The 15,797-nt window shown below is 40.2% G+C and overlaps 1 protein-coding gene across 1 annotated transcript; it reads right to left on the minus strand.

Moving 5' to 3' along the window:
• Positions 1 to 6,787: 6,787 nt before the first annotated feature.
• LOC115685716 (pentatricopeptide repeat-containing protein At2g15820, chloroplastic) lies at positions 6,788 to 9,774 on the minus strand. Its single transcript, XM_030610807.2, has 2 exons — positions 9,100 to 9,774; positions 6,788 to 8,880 (listed from the first exon to the last, which is right to left on the minus strand). Exons 1-2 carry the CDS (start codon positions 9,718 to 9,720, stop codon positions 7,045 to 7,047), a joined length of 2,457 nt encoding a protein of 818 aa, XP_030466667.1. The 5' UTR covers positions 9,721 to 9,774; the 3' UTR covers positions 6,788 to 7,044.
• Between the last annotated feature and the right edge of the window lie 6,023 nt (positions 9,775 to 15,797).

The raw sequence follows: 15,797 nt of genomic DNA on the forward strand, positions 1-15,797 counted from the left end.
TCTCAAGGAATACCTTGGATAGACCAACGGACTATGTGCAAATATCAAGTGATGAGCAACATATTATGCCACTGCCAGATCCTTGATGGTGTTGGTTATGTCTTAAGGACCATTTTCGGTCATTTTTGTTCTGGTCTGTTAGCTGGTTGTTTTTTGGTTTTACTTAGTCAACAAGATAGTAGGAGTTTGTTGTTTTCAGTTCCTATTTTGTTGCTAGTTAGTGGTGTAGTGGTTTTTGTCAGTTACTAAGTTAGTGCAATTCAGTTTTCGTTGTTTTAAAAAGAGCTATGTACTCTTCTCGTTTTTGAGAATGTGATAAGTGCATTTCCAGATCAATCTTCTCTTGTTCTTCTACATTTGAGAGCACATTCTCTGTAAAAACAGAGAGCACATTCTGTGCAACAAAAGTGGTATCAGAGCCCTATTGATCTTAAGGGACTTGTGAGAGAGTGCTAAATTCAAAGTAGAGCAAGAAAGATGGAACAAACTGGTGTACCTGCTGCCTCATTCTCAACCATCACAGCTCCAATCTTCGATGGAGACAACTACCAGGCATGGGCAGTGAAGATGCAAGCTTTCATGGAGGGTGCAGACCTATGGGAAGCTGTGGAAGAGGACTACGAGGTTGCTGATCTATCCAACAACCCAACTATCAATCAAATCAAGTACCATTAAGAGAGGGTAACCCGAAAAGCAAAGGCAAAATCTTGCTTGTTTTCTGCTGTCTCCTCGACCATATTTACTAGAATCATGAAAAAAGATTCAGCACATGATATATGGAATTATTTAAAGGAAGAATATGAAGGGGATGAGAGAGTGAAAGGAATGAAGGTGCTTGAACTTGTTAAGGGAGTTTGAAAGGCAGCGAGATGAAGGAGAATGAGTACGTGAAAGAGTTTGTTGATAGGCTAGTTGATATAGCCAATAAGATAAGGGTGCTAGGGACGGATGTAGATGATAAAAGGCTGGTTCGAAGGTTTTGGTTGCGGTGCACTGAAAGGTTTGAAGCAACCATTGCTTCCTTGAGAACACTAAGGACATTTCAGACATCAAACTTGCTGAAGTCCTAAGTGCTCTACAGGCTCAGGAGCAAAGAAGGCTTATGAGGAAAAATGAGCCTATCGAAAGTGCTCTGCAAGCCAAGCTGAAGCTGCATAGTGCAGAAAAGGGAAGAGGATGGAACCAAAATAGAAGACATGTTGAGGCCAATCATAGTCATAGTCAGGGAGGTTCAAGCAGTGGTGGATATGACAGGAAGCGGAATGCAGTTCCATGCAAGCATTGCGGGAAGAAAAATCATCCTCATTTCAAGTGTTGGAAGAGACCAGATGTGAAGTGCAGGAGGTGTCACAAGATGGGCCATGTTGAGGCCATTTGCAGGGAGAAGCATCAGCAACAGCAAGCTGAAGGTCAAACTGCAGTAGCCAGTGAAGTGGAGCACCTGTTTGTTGCCTCTTGCTTCATCTCAAATGCATCTAGAGATGGACGGCTCATGGACAGTGGATGCACCAACCATATGACAGGTAATGAAGGATTATTTAGCAATTTAGACAAATTTGTGAAGTCTAAAGTCAGGATTGGCAATGGAGAACGCATAGAAGTAGAAGGCAAAGGTGATGTAGTGCTTGAAGGTCCTGGTGGTGTTAAGCTTATCACAGAGGTTATGTTTGTGCCAAAGATAGATCAAAACCTGCTGAGTGTGGGTCAGTTAGTAGAAAAGGGGTTGAAGGTCGTGTTTGAGAAGAGTGAGTGTGCCATAGGAGATGAGAATGGTCACATCCTTTTCAGGATTCCTATGAGGAACAAGTGTTTTACATTTGATCCAGTTGAAGAGAATTTTGAAGCCATGAAAAGTATACAAGAGGAGGAGGAGTTATGGCATAGAAGACTGGGTCATTTCCATAGCAAGGGGCTGCAATACTTGCAGCAAAATGAAATGGCAGTGGGGCTACCTATGTTGCAGAAGGAAGTAACTGGCTGTAGAGCATGTTTACAAGGCAAGCAAGTGAGGATTCCTTTCAAGAGGTCAAATTGGAGGGCCAGTGAAAAGCTGCAACTAATCCACACAGATGTGTATGGTCCAATGCCAGAAGAATCACTGAACGGTAGCAAATACCTCATCACTTTCATAGATGATTGCACTAGAATGTGTTGGGTGTACTTCATGAAGAATAAGGCTGAAGTTAATGAGATTTTTTTGAGGTTCAAAAGAGAAGTAGAGAAGGAGAGTGGCTGTAATATCAAGACAATTAGGTCAGACAATGGAGGAGAATACACCTCAGGCAGTTTCAGGGCTATATGTGATGATGCAGGGATCAAGCACCAGCTCACTGTGCCATACACTCCACAGCAAAATGGAGTGAGTGAAAGGAAGAACAGAAGTATCATGGAGATGGCCAGATGCATGCTACACGAGAAAGAACTCCCTAAGAAGTTCTGGGCTGAGGCTGCCAACACTGCAGTCTTCCTTCTGAACAGACTGCCCACTAAAGCTCTCAACAAACAGACACCATTTGAAGCATGGCATGGATATAAGCCTAAGGTGAGTAACCTGAAAGTGTTTGGCTGCATTTGCTATTCACTGGTTCCTTCTGTTAAGAGAGATAAGCTTGATCCAAGAGGAAAAGCATGTATCTTTGTGGGGTATAGTTTGCAATCTAAGGCTTATCGAGTTTATCATCCTGCTAGCAACCAGGTTGTGGTGTGTAGAGATGTGAGTTTTATGGAAGATAAGAAGTGGGACTAGTCTGTGGAAGGTGGCAAGGCTGAAGAGGAGGTAGTGCCATTGCAGGTTGAACCAAATGAAGTGGAAGTCGAGGATCTAATTGATCATGTTCCTGCAAGAGGCACTAGATCTCTTGCTGAAATCTATGAGAGATGCAATACAGCTATGCTTGAACCAGCTAGCTATAAGGAAGCAAGTGAAGATGTGAAATGGTGTGCTGCAATGGAAGAAGAAATCGGAATGATTGAAAAAAACCAAACATGGGATCTAGTTGAGAGGCCCAGAAGCAGAAAGGTGATTGGAATGAAGTGGGTATTCAGGACAAAGTTGAATCCTGATGGCTCAATACATAAGTACAAAGCAAGACTTGTTGTCAAAGGCTATGCGCAAGTATGGGGGGTAGACTACTCTGAAACCTTTGCTCCAGTGGCAAGGTTGGATACCATAAGAATGTTGCTAGCAGTTGCTGCACAAAAGGGCTGGCAAGTATTTCAGCTGGATGTGAAGTCAACCTTCCTGAATGGACAGCTAGTGGAGGAGATATATGTTGAGCAGCCTGATGGCTTTGTCGTTAGGGGCAAGGAAGATTACGTGTACAAGTTGAGGAAAGCCTTGTATGGCTTGAAGCAGGCTCCAAGAGCCTGGTATAGTAAAATTGATAAGCATCTGCAAGAACTTGGGTTTAAAAAAAGTTTGAGTGAAGTGACTCTATATGTGAAGAAGGGTGTGGAAGGTGTAACTATTGTCTCTCTTTATGTTGATGATCTTTTGGTTACTGGTGATTGTGAAGAGCATATTGCAGAACTAAAGAGAGGGCTGATGAAGCAGTTTGAAAGAGGTTTGAGATTGAGGAATGTAGAAGTGTGAACACTCCTATGAATCTAAAGGAGAAGCTACAGAAGACTGAAGGAGCTGAGCCTGCTGATGAAGGTTTTTACAGAAGTTTAGTCGGTTGCTTGATGTATCTAACTGCAACAAGACCAGATATCCTGTATGCAGTAGGTGTGCTTTCAAGATTCCTAAGTTGTGCTGGTGAAGAACACTTGGTAGCTGCAAAAAGAGTGATTAGATACTTGAAAGGCACTCAGTCATTTGGTGTCAAGTTTACTAAAGTGGACAATTGCGGGTTGCAAGGCTTTCTTGGAGTGATTGGCTGGTTCGATCGAGGATATGAGGAGTACAAGTGGTTTTTGTTTTACTTTGGGATCCTGGATGTTTCACCTGGAGCTCAAAGAAACAAGAAGTGGTTGCTCGGTCCACTGCAGAAGCTGAGTTTCTAGCAGACTCTGCAGCTGAGCCAATCATGCAATATGGCTAAGAAAGCGATGCGGGATCGGAAATGGAAGTTGAAGGACCAACTGAGATACTTGTGGACAACCAAGCTGCACTAGCCATATCTCAAAACCCTGTCTTTCACGGGAGAACCAAGCATTTCAAGATCAAGTTCTACTATCTGAGGGAAGTGCAACAAGAAGGTGAAGTGAAGCTACTCTATTGCAAGACAGAAGATCAGGTGGCTGATGTGTTTACTAAGCCACTGCAAGCAAGCAGACTTGAGTTACTGAAGAAGAAGGCTGGAATGTGTTCTGCTCCTTAAGCCAAAGAGGAGTATGTTGGTTATGTCTTAAGGACCATTTTCGGTCATTTTTGTTCTGGTCTGTTAGCTGGTTGTTTTTTGGTTTTACTTAGTCAACAAGATAGTAGGAGTTTGTTGTTTTCAGTTCCTATTTTGTTGCTAGTTAGTGGTGTAGTGGTTTTTGTCAGTTACTAAGTTAGTGCAATTCAGTTTTCGTTGTTTTAAAAAGAGCTATGTACTCTTCTCGTTTTTGAGAATGTGATAAGTGCATTTCCAGATCAATCTTCTCTTGTTCTTCTACATTTGAGAGCACATTCTGTGCAACAGATGGTGCTGGTCATTCATTCATGTCACGATGATCATTAAACGAGAAGAAAACAGCTGTTAACACCGTTTGAAATCCGTGGCAAGAGAACTAGAGAGAAGCCACAGCAGCTGCGTCAGTTTTGGTCAAATTGTCAGAGGGACTATTGATGTGATAGTAGGAGCAGACTCTATGTTGGGTAACCAAGCTTTGCTAGTGAGAACAAACTATATAGGCGGACTAAACGCAGGCGACTCCTCTAATAAACTTGTAAGGGCTCTTATCTCCTCGAAAAGATCTCCAACAGATCGGTTGGAGGACGCACGTGTATATAATGAGGATCAAAGCAGCTGGAAAAGGGTTGGACAGAAAATTTCCAATATTATCCACTTCGATCTGTCTCAAGCAAACTGCACTTGTGTCTGGTTAACGTTCTCTCATCTGTAGACTTCTTGTTGTGTTGTAATCAGTGAAAAGAGTTGTGTGCAAAACTGAAAGCAGCATTTGCATTTTGATAGGGTGATCTACCATTTGAGAAAGTAGTACTTGCTGTGTTGTAACACTCTTGAAGATTACTAATGGATTCCGGCTGGTGTTCAGGTGTTAGTATGGAGAGTGGACGTAGGCTTGGTTATAAAGTTGAACCATTATAAATCTTCGATGCTATTATTATCTCTTTGCTCATTATTGCTTAAGTTTTTCTAGCATGCACACACAACTGGTATCTTCAATTTGTTTCTACAAGTAACAAAGTATATCGTGCTATCTACTAGGAAAAATTTTGTAAGTTTCCAATCAACCTATTCACCCCCCTTACGTTGTATGTTAGCCCTAACAACAAATTCTTTTCTCCTTATTAGAAGCGTCCAATTTAGAAGTGGAAAATGGAATTTGAAATATTTCATTCGTGATACCTTTGGCATAAGAAAGTGAAAAAGAAAAACAATTTGTTTCCAAAGTTGAAGATAGAGAACCTATTATAGCTGAAGAATGAGAGTGCTTGGGTGGTCCTGCTGGAGTGCTCAAGCATGCTCAACCTTCACAATGAACCAAGCATGCTCAACCTACACGATGAACCAAAGTGGTCGCAATAAACCGGAGTGCTCACTCAACCTTCGCAATAAAACCGAGGGATCGCAATGAACTAGAATGCTCAACCGTGCTCTCCCTTAGTTTCATAGCACCTCTCTGCTGCGCTCAACATTCGCAATGAACTGGAGTCAATGCTTTAAACCTCCCTTGAGCCTATGTTGTAGAAGTTTTGTAAAATGACGAAAGATGAAACCTTAAGGGATGGAGTTTTCATGGTGATCCTTTTTTTTTTTTTTGCTAGAGTTATCATGGTGATCCTTATGAAGCCTAGACAGTAGAAGTTTTCATGGTTTTTCTACAGCGGAGCTCTTCTGAAACGAAAATGGAAGGACAGAGCTTTTCTCTTAACGAAACGTACAAGATGGGTTAAAGTCAGACAAATGGACCTTTGGCTGGCCTTTCATTTTTCCAAGTATTATTAGAGCTGCCGATGTCATTTTGCAGCTAGACCGACTTTCACTTTGTTTTAAGTTAATTGCAAGTTGCTTGCCACGCGTCAATTTTTAAGCGAATCTGACTAGGTAATTGCACACTACATCATTCGCTAACATGATACTATGATACTACTGAATATTTTCTCCCCGTTTTACCACCTCTAGCTCCATCATACCTACCCATATTTTAGAGACACCATACACTCGCCACCAATATTTTTCCCTGTAACGCTTGCTCTGTCGCAATCGATTGAGAGGCATTTCCCGGAAAACATTCCCAACTTTTGGAGCTGAGTGACGCCAACAGGTCACGTCCCCGAAAGGAAGTCTCGGTTAACCCTTTTTCTTGTTGTGATGCACGCTTGATGCACGCTTGTACCTCGAGAAGCGCTCCGCCGTTCGATGACAAGCTCATTCTCAGAGAGTTGGACCGGAAAAACTCTAAGCTTCGACTCCTTCTAAGCAGGCTCCTTCACAGCGGAACGAGAGGGCCATGTTTTTCCATCAGCCTCAACCTTCATATCTTACATTATTTCAGAATTCAGAAGATGAAGCAAACCAAGCCACTTCCCGCCACCTAAGTCTGTACTCTTTCTTTACCATATAACAGAGAAGCCCCCCCACAGAAACGAAAAGCATCATTCATAACAATGAAATGAATTGAAAGGAAACAAATTTAATTTAGTGCATCACACTTTCGCTCTGTAAAATCTTGCTCTACATTTTATATATACATATAGCTTCAGATGAACTCAAAATGTCATAAAGGCCGCAATCCTTCACCAATCATTGCACATGATTTCCTAGATTTCATCACAAATTGCAGTGTTAGGGTGGAGGGTGGGAATTTCTCACAGTGAAGTCAATGCAATGATATCAAGATAGAAAAACAAACTTCACTTGAACTTCTCCACTACCTATCCTCTTCAGTGTTATCAGTATCAGAGTCAGAACCACTATTGAAGCTGAGGATTTCTCCATCATCCTCTTGATCAAATTTTAAGTCCAGTACGTAAGGTTCGATCAATTTCCAAAACCACGTAGAATTGCTTCCTAGTAGACCTATCCAAAAAACTTGTCCTTTCCTCTTGACCCTGCAATCCAAGGACTTTGCTTTTAACGCCTTAACAACTCTCTCGACTCCTTCTTGACTTCCTTTAAGTTTAAGCAATACATCTCCTGACGATGTCCTGTAACCCCCGTACATGTACCAGTACGCAAGGACGCAAGGTGACAACCACCGATGTATTAACTTTGGAATCACTGGTTTCCCTCTGGGCCAAAACTGGTCTGCATAGAAACCAAAATATGAATGAGAAATGGTGGAGAAGCTGTTTGGTATTTCATTGGAGTTATCATCTAGCTTGCAAGAAGGATGTAGCCACTCATGGTAATGTTCATATATATGTCTCTTCAGAGCAGAATGCATCCCAGAATTCTCATTGAACTTGAACTTGATCATGTGGTTTTTTCTCTGTTCATCAGAATCTATTTGTACACCACCTAAGAGCATGCCTACTAAAATTTCTCTTTGCTCTTTGGTCAGCTTGAGGCTCACCGGCTTCTTAACAGCTTTTCCTCTTAAACTAAGGATAGGGTCAAGCTTTTCCATTGAGGCCGGTTCAATTTCATATTTTTTCTGACACATAAGCTTATATAATTTCTCTGCCTTCAGATAGTCTCCAGCGGACAAATACCCACTTAAAATGGAGTTGCAATTACGTCCACTGATGCCAATTGCTCCACTACTATGCATGTCACTAAAAATCTCCTCGGCTTTGCTAATGTCACCGATCCTCACCAAAGAATCCAAGTATATGCCATATATTACACGATTTGGCTGACACTTCTCTTGGCACTGGGAGAAAGCTGACTCCAGCTTATCATGCAGGCCTAAGTTGAAATACATATTCATCATATCAACAAAAGAAGGACCAAGCGGCTTTAGACCACTCTTCTTGAACTCTTCCATGAGAGATTCTGCCAATTCCACATCTTGAGCTTTACAAATCACTTCTATAATTTTATGGTACGCTGCCACGGTGGCGGAACCCGAACGCTCCTGCATCTCCCTGAATAAATTCAAAGATTTCACGTGATCTGCAACCTTCGCATAGACTTCCATTTTGTACACATAAGCTAGAGAAGGAAGTTTTTCACCCAAATCGTGAAGTTTGAGCCAAACTGTTTCGGCTTCATCTAAATTCCCCTCCTTAGAGCAAGCCCTCAGTACAGACAGAAGCACCTCTTGAGTCTCTTCAATTCCAGATTCTTGCATCTCCTTTCTAAGTTGTGCGATCCGCTCTGTGTCTACGGTGTCCTGATAGCTATGCAGCCATATGAGACCCCCATAAATATCTTTGTGTATCTCAAGCCCAGATGACACCAAATTATGGAATATGAATTCGGCTTGCTTAAGATGATGTTTCAACAAGGCTCCTGAGCCACTCACCAGAGCTCTGAATAGAGAGTTGTGCAAACTAAGTCGAGGCTGATACCCTCCCAACTGGATCATGCGATTGTAAATACTACATGCTTCCTCAAGGCAACCTTGAATGGGTGCACTCAGATATGCAACAATGAGAACGTGGAAAGTAGATTCACTGGGAACCCGTCCCTGGTTTATTATGTCATCGAACATCTCCCTACACTTCGTGAATTTCCGGTTCTTACCCAAGTAATCGGCAAGCTTTGTTGCAAGCACGAAATCGAATCTATACCAATGTTGCTGCATCATCCACTTGTACACCTACAATGTGGTGATGTACTTCAAAGTCATGAACATAGCTTTTGCAACAAATTGAGGAGGCAGAAGTCCTGATTGTTAGAAAAGAAACTAGGAGCGAACTCAAAGAACGGCAATGATTAACATGCTAGTGAGTAGTGAACAAACCAAGCCTATGTCCTCTGCATTTCTCATGAAGAAAGCCCAGAAACAAGTGACAAAGTAAGAATCAACGCCACATACCTTGAAGGCAGTCTCGTTCTCCCTGATCCTCATACAGTGAACAGCCACATAAGTGGCATCCTCTTGCCTCATCCACTTCCTCTGCGCATTCAGAATCCTTACCAAAGTACCCGCCTTTTGCGCCGGCAACTCCTTGCACAGCCACGCCAGCTTCGCCCGCCGCCACTGCTCCGGCATCTCCTCCAGCTCCTTAACCTCCACCGCGGGCGACACCACTCGCCTCGTGTCACTCCCCACGGACCCCATATCGAAGCTGAACCCATCGGCTTCACCACCCCCGCTCGCGAGCTCACAGTTCTCGTCAGAATCGGGTCTGTCCGCCACCTGTTCGACGGAACTACTCAGCGAAGCGGGAGAGGCGCGGGGCGAACCCAGAAGGGGGAGCCGCGAGAAGGGCAGGCGGAGGGCGGCGAAAGAGAGTCGCCGCCGCGAGTGGCCGAGGAGCGACAGAGCGTCGCGGCGGCCGCCGCCGCGGTGGTGGGGTTGGAGGGAGAGGGAGAGGGAGCGGAGGAGAGAGAGGGAACCGCGCATGGAGGGACTGGGGGTTGCCCGAAGAGCGGCGGCGGCGGCGGCGGGGAGCGGAGAGAGAGAGAGCTCAGAGGTCGCGGCGTTCAGAAGCATGTCGTTTGGAGCTTCCGCTCTGCGCGGCGGTGGAATGAGGAAGGAATGACCATGGCCTATCGGAAAAGATGAAGAAGAAGAAGAAGCAGCAGCAGCGGATAAAGTTTGCCTAATCAAGGCCCATGGGCCCATGGGCCTCAGCCCAATTACATCGTGCCCGATGCATTCCTCGGGATTTCGGTTTTTTTTCTTTTTGGTCATTTATTCTTCGACTTTTGAAAAAAAAAATTGAGTCTAGGAAAATTAATCCCGATTTTATTCATAAGTAGGATATACCACCGTCTCGATCCACTGTTGCCTTATGTGGTTACTTGAGTAGTCCTTTTGGGGATGAGCCGAATCGGGGCAGATGGTAGCTACATCAGGTGGCGATCATTTCGGGTGTGCATTTACTTATGGATCGCTCGATAGAGCCTTTTTCCAAGTCTTTCCCATTCGTCTCATGGATATGGGATTTAGTAGGGGGGCAAATGGTGCGCCCGGTTTCTTCAATAGAAGAATTGACCCAACCCAAACAATTCGGCCTTGATTTTTATCGGACCAAGTTTGTTGGCCCGAACTAAATTGGCAAAACTTGGCCCGGCATGATTTTTCTTGGGCCGGGCTGGCTCGGGTCCACCCAATCCCGAAACGACTGTGTTTTTTTATATATATAAAAAAAACGGAAGAAAAAATTAAAAGATCACATCCCGCCTAAGAGAAATACCAACATATAGCAAGAGTTCTTCGCAAGAACTCATTGTTTGGCAAGATCTCTTCTCAAAAACCAAAAGCAAGAACGAATTTGTTTTTAAGAAAATCCAATCTCGGTCGCTTGGCGCGGAAATTGTGCTCGTGATGCTCAAAACGTCACTCGTGGTGGTTGGAATTTTGTTCGCGGCGGTCATGTGGTGGAGCCGTCGTCTGTAACTGGTGGAGACGAGTGGCGGGAAGCAGGGAAGGTAAAAGCCCTGGATTAGAACAGATGACGAATTTTATTCTCTTGTACTTATAAAGGAAAAAAATTAACATATTATTAAATATTTGAGTGTGTATTTTTTGTCTAATTCCAATGTTAAAAATATAATTCATGATTCTCCATTAAGTAGGATTCGAGATTTATTTGGGTCGAGTGTATACTTTTTTGTCAAAATTTTTTTTTGTTCCTGTCGTTACATCAACTTTTGTCTTGATTTCATTAGTTCAATAACTCAGTTCCATACTAAGTAGTTCAATTGAAAGATTCAAAACTTATTTTGTTTGAATGTGTACTTTTTATCTAATTCCATTGTTAATATCTAGTTGGTTTTAATTAGGGATTATTTTTTATTTTAATTTATTACAGGATTTTTTTCCATATTACCTTTTTTAATTTCTTTGGTTCAATAATTTCATCATATACCAGGTTCATGTGAAGGATTCGAGATTCGTTTGGTTCGATTGTGTACCTTTTGTCTAATTCCATTGTTAAATGCAATTCCTAAAGCTCAACTTGGTATTAATAGGAGTTCCTTTCTATTTTTTTTTTGTATGAAAAAGTTTAGGAGGAGGGGAGTTACGTTCTATTTTACTGTAAAGAAGATTGTTTTCCTTTTCAAATCACCTTTTCATTTTGCTGGTTCAATAGTTCAATTGAAGGATTCAACTGGATACCTTGAGTTTGTATATATATTTTTTAATTCCATTGCTAAATGCAATTCCTAACCTCAATTGATTTTAATCAGGGGTTTTTGCTAATTTTTTTCTAAAGAGTTATTTACTACTTTATAATGTTAGAAACTCACCCACTTGAGAACCAACGGGACCGTCAATGTTGGCCCGTACATACATCTATTAGAGGAGGTCCTGCTTTGATGTCATCTGCAACGATACGACATGTCTTATGCATGCCAAGCCCTTGAAAGGAGTACTCAAAGTAATCACACAAGAAGTACTCATTCGGGATGGATGTTACTTATGAAACTGTTACAAACCCTCACCCATCTATCGTCGGGCATGGGAATTACACCTAGTGTCACGAATAAAGTTCAATTAAGGCTTCGTTTGTTTTGCGAAAAATAAAATGTTTCTAGAAAATATTTTCCAGGAAAATGATACAATTTTCTGATGTTCGACTGAAATTTGAAATGACTCTAAAAATATTTTCCGCCATTTGGTATGGAAAATTTGATTTGATTTTCCTCCATGCACTACTTTTAATAATTTTTTTTATTTTATTCTTTTAAATTTACTTATTCTTTTCTTTTTTCTTTTTTTCTTTTTTTTCCCTTCTTCTCGTGCTGATCACCGACCATGGTGACGGCCGGTGACCGACCACAGGTGAGCTCGAGCCTCGCCACAGGCCAGCGAGGCTGCAGCTTATTAGATTCCAACGAGCCAAGCTGAGCCGAGCTAGCCTCGAGCGAGGCTCCACCTCATCAGATTTGACAAGGTCAAGCTAGCCCAAGGTCAGTGAGCGAGCTTAACTACCTTTGGCGAGGCCGGAGCCTCATCGCCCTCTGGTGACGCTCAAGCGTCACTGATCTGCGTGGCTCAAGCCTCGCCACCCTCTGGCAATGCTTGAGTGTCGCTGATCTGGCGAGCTTGAGCCTCACAAGCTTGTGGCGAGGCTCGTGCTTGCCTGTGGCCAATCACTGGCCATCGAAGAAGAAAATAAAAAGGAAAAAAATCAAAATAATCCGAATGAATGGTGAAAGAAAGAGGAAGGAGAGGAAATCATTTTCCCCACTTTTGACTGTGTGTTTTCCATTGACGAAAAAAATTTTCATTGACTTGTTTATTTTCCGTGAGTCGATCGTTGAAAAATCCAAAAAATATTTTCTTGAAAGTTATTTTCTGCGAAATGAACAGAGTTTAAGAAGCGTGATTCAAATTCAGGTTGGTTCGCTTTGTGACATAAAAAGTAAGGTTGTCAAAACTGTTTTTTTTTTTTTGCTAATTAAGGAACTGTAGAATAATCGGACTTTTCTTTTTTGGTCGACTGAATAATCTGACTTCAAAATCATAGAATTCTACAAATCTTAATACATGACGTCTGGTACGTTTCACCTTTTCTTGATTTTTCTTGACCAGATGGGCCAGCAAAGTTGTGCGAGGAGTGGAAGCCACAAGGCCATAAGGAGAAGGAAAGAAATAAATAAATTTGATAGTGGGAACCACAAACAAAAAAATTAGAAAAATCAGCTTTGCCTAAAAGGGAAACTTCTATCACTGCTTAAGTTATTGATAAAAAAAAATCTTTACCTTTGTTAGGATAGGCATTACTATCCAAACAAACATAATTATAATATATATATATATATATATATATCTATATATATTTCTATCAAATAATATTGAAATTAGGTCATCGTTGTTGATTACACTTCAATTGCTAAAAAGCGGCAAAATGTAAGAAAGACAGAACATGTTAAACCCACTTACGACATTATATAGAATTTATTGTTTCATGACGTTATGGTCAAAATTTATGTTAATTGTGATTTATGCGATACTTTAATTTATATTGGATGAAAAACACAAGTTGATTTGATGAAATCGAGAAATCATGAATTTATTATAAGTCTTTTAAAGTACCAAGTCACGTAAATAGAAAATAAATGAGCCATAGAAGCAAAAATTATTCGGGACCAATTTTCTTTCTAACAATTTCAAATAATAACTAAAGACGCAGAACACTACCTTTGTGTTATGAGAAATGGATATTTCTATTTTCATGATAAAATAAAAATAACTAAATTAAATTTTTAACGGCCAATAAAACAAATAGTATAACTCAATCATTAAAAAAGTATACCTTATTTTTGCGCGAAGCGCGAGGCCAATATTAGTTACTTAAAATATTTGTAAAACATTACACTATTGCTATAACAAAATATAAGTCACATAAGAGTGTCATGAACACTATAAGACACAACGTCGACACAATGTCACACAAACAAGTAGTTGGAATGGCAAACTAGATTAATTTAACACAAGCACAATATTCTCATTGAGGATAAGCATTATCTACTATGTTCGTCTTTTATTTTTATTTTTTTTGGTAAAAATTCGTTTTTATTGGTGTCTCGACAAATCTTGACTGTGTCATATCAACCATGAATTTTATAAAAATATATTTATTGGGATGGATTAGTTGTTTGGATTGATGTGATGGAGACATTGACGAAAATAGAGGATCTCATCCCTCTCGATAAAGTTTCATAATAAGGAAACAAACAAAATAGAAAAGACAGGCAATGAGAACTTAACAGTCCATTTCATCTAAGGCAAATTGAAAAAAAATAGACAAGTCAAAGTTTTTACCTTTTAGGGTCTGTTTTGTTTCGTGAAAAATACTTTCTTAAAAATGATTTCTTATTTCAATTTTTTCAATTTTTTTTATAAAAATTTTCTGAATTTTTATTTTTATTTTTATGTTTTTTCTTTTCTTTAAAATAAAATCTTAAAATATAAAAATATTATCCGCTTAAGCATTGGCTATGCCACGTAGGATGAACGCATTCACGTCAGCATTCGGGAAAAATTGGCTGAAAGGAGTACATTGGCATTCGTCAAAAGATTTGGGACTGAATTCGATAAATTAAAAAGTTTAAGACTGAATTGGCTTCTGTAAAATAAATTTAGGACTTTTTTAGTTATTTTTCCGTAGAATAAGACGTTTCTTTTATGAGGAATTTAAAGATGGAAAAAGAAACAAGAAGGATTAGTTGAGGTAACGAGAAAATTGAAACACTTGCTCACAAAAATGCAGGCATTAAAAAGAAATGACTACATAAAGAAAATAGACAATCAGTCTCGAAATAAATGCGAAATCTACTTTGGAATGATGCCTCGAAATGAAAAATAAATCTAGTGACAGAACTAACGCAGTGACTGTTGATCAAAATCGGATTACATGTCACTTTTTTTATGTTACTTATGAACTTTTTGTGCCATATACACTCTCTCAGACGGACACGCACGGAATCAAAGTCTGAGAGATAGATATTTTTGTTTGGTCGAAAGTCTGAGAGATAGATAAATACGCAATTTAATGAACAAAAATGACCAATATTAATACTATTCATTTGCATTGTTTATGCACCAACCTACATGTAAGTGTTCCCTAAACCTAGCATATATACTAAACTAAATCTGGACAATCAGATTTGATTGGACCCAGTATCATCAATGGTCCAAATTCAATTTAGTATATATAGCACACTAAATAATAATTTCTCTCAACTAGGGATAAGCATGGTTCTAGGGTAGAACTTGGAACCTAAAAACCTAACCGATGGGAACCTATAGGTTTCAGGTTCCAATGTATGCATGGTAAGTTCCACATTCCAAAAATTGGAGAATCTGTTTCGACGGGTAGGTTCTAGGTTCTAGATAGGTGGAACTTGGAACCTAAACAAGTTTTTTGCGTTTTTTTTTTGTCTATGTATTCACGTGATCGTGCGGTGTTTTACGGCGTTGATGATGAGTCTATATCTGGAACCACTAGTCTGAACTTTCATTTTATGACTGTTAATGTTTTCATATTTTTCTTGTGTCTAAATATAAGTTGTGATCAGTGGATTATAACAGAAAGTGGTGGTTATTAAAATTGATGATTCACTGTAATTGTTTAATTAATAATATAGATGGAACCTAGGTAGACCCTAGAACTGACCTTGGAACTTGTGATAGGGTAGGTTTTGGATTCCAAAAATGACGAATCTATTCTCATGGGTAGGTTGCAGGTGGAACTTATACGGAACATGGAACTGCTAACTTTTATTATTGATTCACGTAATGACTTCTCATTTTAATTGTATTTATTTGAACCGTAATGTTAGGAAAACTAGTCTTTTATATTCTCTTTAGTAAATGACAAGCTTATTCAATATTATTGCGTTCAATTTCGTTTTGTTTAACTAAAAATGAAATTTTAAAAAAAAACCTGTTAAACCCTAGAACCTATTTTGGAACCTGTGATAGAATAGATTCCAAGTTCCAGGTTCCGACGGATAGATTCCAGGTTCCAAAAAATGAGAAACATATACTCGATAGTAGGTTTCAGGTTTTAAATGCAACTTGTAAGGAAGCTAGAACCGCTCGTCCCTACTCTC

The sequence above is a fragment of the Syzygium oleosum genome, unplaced genomic scaffold (assembly GCF_021117445.2).
Source record: "Syzygium oleosum isolate NSW1041296 unplaced genomic scaffold, Sole_v2.1 Sole_v2.34, whole genome shotgun sequence".
NCBI lineage: Eukaryota > Viridiplantae > Streptophyta > Magnoliopsida > Myrtales > Myrtaceae > Syzygium > Syzygium oleosum.